Consider the following 6,265-nt stretch of genomic DNA (forward strand, 5'->3'; position numbering starts at 1 on the left):
TTTGTTTGGTTTTTATGAAACTATCTTCAAAATTAAAAATATATATAGTTTAACGAAAATAAATATGAATTTTTTTTTTGAATTTTAAAAATTATTTATGTCATATCAATTAATAAAATTATATAAAATAATTAAAACAATTTTTTTTTTTACCAAATTAATTTTTAAATTTTAAAAAATATTTCTAAAAGTAAGAAAATCAAACCAAACAGAATCTACATTTTTTTCATAATTAGGAAAAGTAATAATGCATTTAGGGAGTTGGGCCATAAAAAAATGTAAAAAGTTAAATTAAAAAAAAAAAATGGCTTTTGGTGAGGGAGACAGGCCACCATATATTATTGGGCCCACCAAGAAGGGGAAGCCACCAGATATTATTGGGCCCAAGAATGGGAAAATGTAAATCAAATATTGGGCCCGAGTGTAAGAAAAACAAAAGAGTGGAGGATTCTATTTCCACCCAAAAAAATCATTAAGTACGTTTAATTATCAATACATCCTATTAAATTATTTAAGGTTATATTTTATTCTCAATACATCCTATGTTTTTCCTAAATTATCCTTCTAGATACACCCAAATAATAAACAAATCAAAAATTTCAAATTACACCACTTTACAAAAAAACTTTTCAAAAATTCTTAAATAGATTTCTCACAATTATTTATTCACATATAGATTTCTCAATATCAATTAAACCATCACTAATTTTTTTTTTTTTTTATGAGAATATATAAAGCAGTTATTTTATTGATTTGTGAAAAGGATTTTTCTTGAATGTGTTAGCAATTATTGTGTTCACCATGCCAAGTGCCCATTTGAGAAGATCATTGATGGGTTGTCCAGTTTGCTCTTTTTTTCTTTTTTTTTTTTGAACGATGCCCAGTTCTCTCTCTCGTCTCTTCTTATAAATTTCAGTGCAGTATCTATATATAGTTTCTTATAATTTTTGTTTATCTTAGCCTCAAATTCTTGTTTTAATTTTTCCAATTCAAATGCAATTTTAAAGAGTTTTTTCTTTTATCTAAATAATACCCTAAACACAAAAATTAATAATTGTAATTTGATATTTATGTGAATACTTACATCACCTTTGATGGATTGTTTCAAAAAATAGTTTTGATTATTGTTCTCATTTGTTAGTTGATTTTGTTCAAACTTTCTTCTATTTGTAAGTAACAACACAAAAAGAAACAATGGTGTTGATAATGGTAAGTTTCGGTAAGGTGAATTGAAATTTTAGAGTGAGAAAGAAAAAGATAAAATAATTGAAATTTGGGGAAGAAGATAAGAGACTTGAATCTAAATAATACATATAAGTAATTAGGGTGTGCCATGAAAAAAAAGATATTTTATTTTAGGATTTAATATGTGTTTTCGTTATTAATAAATTTAAATTGCATATAATATGAATTAAAATTTCAAATATTTAATTAGGTGTACTCAATTATTTTTTAAGTGCAAATAGAATCACCAAAAAAAATGGTTGTCATTTTCATAATTAGGAAAAGTAATAATGCATTTAGGGAGTTGGGCCATAAAAAAAATGAAAAAAGTTTATAAAAAAAAAAAAAAAGTGGCTATTATTGTGGGAGACAGGCCACCCACCAAGACGGGGCAGCCACCAGATATTATTGGCCCAATGAAAATGTAAATCAGATGTTGTAAATCAGATGTTGGGCCCAAGTGTCAAAAAAAAAAAAAAACACAAAAAGTGGTTGTCATATTGAGAACGGCTGGCCCGTAATCCATCCACTGACAAGAGCGGGAGGTAAACCTGTTTCCACCAATTCTTCAAGGCCCAAACCTGTTTCCACCTGTAACCTGCTTCCAGCAATTCTTCAAGGCCCAACTCCTTACTCGGAATGGGCGGGCCAGCAAATAACCCATCAGGGACAGCTTATTGGACCAGACCAACTTCCAACCACATTAATACCCTCACTTGAGTCATTGGCTCGCGTTACCAAGCCCGGCTATATTAACCTCTTTGGTGGCTCTTTAAATGGAACAAAACTATGTTCTAATATCTCAATGTGGGAATAGAACAAGTTAAGAGAGCATTCCTATGTTAATTGCTCCCCAATCTCTTTTTCAACTTACTCTAGTGCACGTGCAGTCCCTAAAGCAATCTTGACACGTGTGTTCCAGGTCAATGGCTTGCTAAATTCATCTGAGAGATGGAGGAAGTCATAAAGAGAACCATTTTTATGGAACTCATATACCAGCAGGTGCTGTCCATGCTCTGAACAATAACCAACAAGCTCTGTTATATTTGGATGCCGCAACCGGGATACGTCTGAAACTATATCCATAAAATCTTCAGACAAGTGATTTGGAAGAGCAGATGAATTTATTTTCTTCACAGCAAGAACCTGTAATATCATCAAAAGACATAAAAGGTGAAATCATTAAACAAATGATTTGACCACTGGGTGAAAAATGAGGAAAGCTCAAAGAAACCCAACAAAGTGGTTCCTTCAAACTGTTTTTGTTCAGATGCCCATCGGGAATTGTGGACAATAAAGAAATAAGGGAAGGGGCATTGTATACTATTATGGAAGCCACTCTGGTGAATTTATTTTTCTTTTTTTCTCCTCTTAGCCTTCAAAATTAACAATTCAAGTAGTACAAGCAAAGCATGTGCATGTTTGAGATAGATGTTTCTTAATGAATGCTGATCCCTACAACTAAACACTCTTCCCTACTTCAAATTTGCCATGTTGCAGGAACATAATTATCTGTCATAAATAAATATACTATTCACCCACAGATTAAGAAAGTGTAAGCATTAAGCTCAAGAGAGTACATTTCCTTCATCAAACTGAGCTCGATAAACACATCCAATGGACCCCTCGCCGTCAAGAGTTTCAACACTAAAGCTGTCTGTAGCCATCTGCAAGTCTGCTATTGAATATGATATAGCATTTACTGGAGGTGTATGGACTTTCTTGGGAACAATGGGTTTCCTTGAGAAATCATCTTCATCAAATGATTTGTGATGATCAATAGGTGGAGGTCTTAGGTTTATTGAGGCTGAAGTTTCAAATGTTTTTGTGATGTCTGTGGATGGAGTTTGAATCGCTGCAAAAATGATGCCATAGAGTTAAAATTAAATACAGTGCTCAAGTAGGTTCAAACAAATGGAAATACAAGTAACATTGTGTTTTAATAAGACCTATAGAAATTTAGCCCCTTTTTAGAGTTTTAGCTTAGCTTATGTACACGGTATAAAGAAAATTATTAGGCTCAAGCCACTCAACAGTGGACATTCATAAGAAAAAAACTAATATCTTAGTCAGAGTTTCATCACTAAACATTTCTTTTAAGATAACTGGGTGAACCTGAGTTCAAAGGAAGGTTTTGATTAATCTAAATTGAAATACATCAAGGGAAGTAGACCATGGAGGCCTGCATCTACTGCGTACTACTGAATCATGGATTTGTGATCCTTGACTCTACAGATTACACCCAGAATCTGGATACAATATTTGGAGAAAAAAAAAATCCCCTTTCTATTAAGTATCACGACTAGGGAACTGTATTTTCAAAAGCCACAACTTAGCAGAAAAACAAACGATGTAAATAATCCCTATTTGTGTTTCAGGGGTCAGCCACATGAACCCAGTTTAACAGTGATATCAAAGAAGTTGTAAACACCAAGAACCCACAATAGGACAGTAATGATCTTTAACGTGGATATGAAGAGACATCACGAAAAGCTTTCTTCTGTCCATCTATCACAGACAGATGGAAAGGACCCCAAAAATAGCAGTGCAAGGGGAAGCTCAAAACATATTCCAATTTCCAACAGCCAGGAAGTCTCAACTATTTTGGGTACCACCTAAATAAGCTGCTTATTGGCTTATTTACTACAAGTTATCAAATCCGTTCTCTACTTTTCTGCACGTATTTTCGTAAAAAGCCAATAAGCCACTAAATAAGTCATACCCAAACCACCCTTAGTTTGGAGTTCTAAACTCTTCAGCCAAAGTCACAAACATCATAGTGCAGTTCATAACTATTGAGTGGAAGTCAAAAACGTCATAGTGCTGTTCTTCATGGATGTAGCTTGTACAAAAATCTTAATTTTTCTACTACTTATTTTCAAGTGGAAATATGTCTTCAAATAAAAATTCAATTTTTTTTCTTTGATAAATAATAATTGATTAAAGCAACAACATCAGAGGGGTTGCCACCCTTATACAAATAAGAACTCAAATGAACAAGTCAAAGCACACAATTATAGGCTCAACACGATCAATCATGTCTTTCTTCACCTAAATAACTCCTATCAAAACAGCTAATTACTTCCTATGTCTTTTTAGTTCAACCAAATTATTTGCGAGTACAGGAGGTTTATGAGAAAAAATGTTATATTTAAGTTGAAGGCTTTACCATAGAACAGACCTCAATGGGGAAATAAGTAACTTAACATCCTATAACTATAATGATGTTAGGACAAGACTCATTCTATCAGCCAAATATAATTACATTATCACACCTGCCTGTCCAAGTTCATGTAAATTTCATGGTTCTTTGTGGCACATGACATTCAAATTTCTTCCAGAAAGGTTTGTCAAACAAATTAAAATCCCATGAAGCATGTCGCAGCCGAAATAAACAAGAGATAGGAGAGAAGCTAAAGTAACATTTGATTATATGAAGAATTGGTACCTTGCCTCATGAGAAGCAAGAGGGGCAAAAGGCTGATTATCAAGTTTCTCTACATCAGTGGATGACCTTCTGGACCTTCTCTTCACAATAAAGAATGCTACCAATCCCCCCAAAACTAAAAGGGATATCACTATTCCAGCTACACCTCCACCCCCTATACCTGATTTTGAGATGCCACCACCACTACCGCCCCCATTAGATGGGTTGTTATTGCCACCAGAATTGTGGTTTCGGTTGGCACTAGGCACTGGAGGTGTGCCAGGTGGAGGTGGGGGTGCAGGCCTTGAGCTCCATGAGTTACCATCCTTCCTGTTAAGAGCATCATGAATCTCATACTTTAATGAAAGAATTTCCTTCCATAGAAACTTTTAAATAATTAATACAGTGCGAAATGCTTACTGGAGATTTATATTCTTCAACTGGGAAGGAATCCAACCAAGCAATTGCATATATGTTCTAATATTTGCAAGCTTATCATCAGATTTATATGCTTACTGGAGATTTATATGCTTACTATATTCTAATATTTGCAAGCTTATCTGCGCACATATTGCCTTCTCTAAGGATGTGGCTGATGGTGCAATTGCATCTATGAATAAAAAAATTTGTATCTTCAAGCAAGCCTCTGTATGGAAAGTGAGAGGAGGTGCCACCAGCAGACTTGTAATTTCACTAAGGGGGGTCATCTAGAACAACTAGATTGTCTTGGTGGTTCACTCCTAAGTTAGCTAACCCATCTGCATTCTTGTTTCCTTCTCTTAGAATATGGATGATGGAGCAGTTGCAAATATGCAGTAGGAATTTAATATCCTCTAGTAAAGCTCTTTTGTGGAAGTTGGCAGGGGCATCTCCATTGGCCAGAAGCACCACTTGGGGCACCACCCAACACTTTCCAATGGGTCAAATACAATAATTCGATAACTATTATTATATTCTCAAAGAGAATACTGACTTGAGTATCAACGTGTCTATTCTAACAAAACACTAATAATGTCTTTTGTTGAATATTCACGAAACACCGTTCATCTCTTCCTTAATTTTATATTATCAGCTATGCTTAAAATTATGTTTTCAAATTTATGTCTTAAAAAATTTATATTTATTGGATCATGGAAAATCAAAATAATAGTAATTTGAGAAACATGATATAATGGTGAAATTCGGGGAAAAAAAAATATTTGTTAAAGATCTCTATTTATGCGATGATGTATGGAAATTTGAGAAGTTGGGCCGCAGGAGGAGGAAAAAAATACAAAAAAAGTGACTGTTATATTGAGAACGGCGCATCAGACATTAGCGGACCTGAGGAGCACCGGCCTGTAATCCTTCCACCGACAAGAGCGGGAGGGATTCGCTGCTTTGTGAAACCAACCTGGCACTATGCCCTCCACTCCAGGAAACGAGAGCCTCAAGCCTTCGCTTAAGGCCCACGGTTCAACTCCTTACTTGGAATGGGCAGACCAGTAAGCAACCCCATCAGAACCAGCTTGTTGAGCCAGACTAACTTTCAGCCATAATAATGCCCTCACTTGAGTCACAGGTTCACGTTACCAAGCCCAGCAAAAAGAACCTGTTTGGTGATCGTTTAAATTG

The 6,265-nt window shown here is 34.8% G+C and overlaps 1 protein-coding gene across 1 annotated transcript; it reads right to left on the reverse strand.

The window, feature by feature from the left end:
* Window positions 1-2,094: 2,094 nt before the first annotated feature.
* Window positions 2,095-5,121, reverse strand: LOC145807295 (protein STRUBBELIG-RECEPTOR FAMILY 6-like). Its single transcript, XM_082905263.1, has 4 exons — window positions 5,072-5,121; window positions 4,833-4,981; window positions 2,805-3,079; window positions 2,095-2,370 (listed from the first exon to the last, which is right to left on the reverse strand). The coding sequence occupies exons 1-4, from the start codon at window positions 5,119-5,121 to the stop codon at window positions 2,095-2,097; spliced, it is 750 nt and encodes a 249-aa protein (XP_082761389.1).
* Window positions 5,122-6,265: the final 1,144 nt, after the last annotated feature.

Source organism: Camellia sinensis, chromosome 14 (genome assembly GCF_055761805.1).
Source record: "Camellia sinensis isolate YWXY chromosome 14, ASM5576180v1, whole genome shotgun sequence".
Lineage (NCBI taxonomy): Eukaryota > Viridiplantae > Streptophyta > Magnoliopsida > Ericales > Theaceae > Camellia > Camellia sinensis.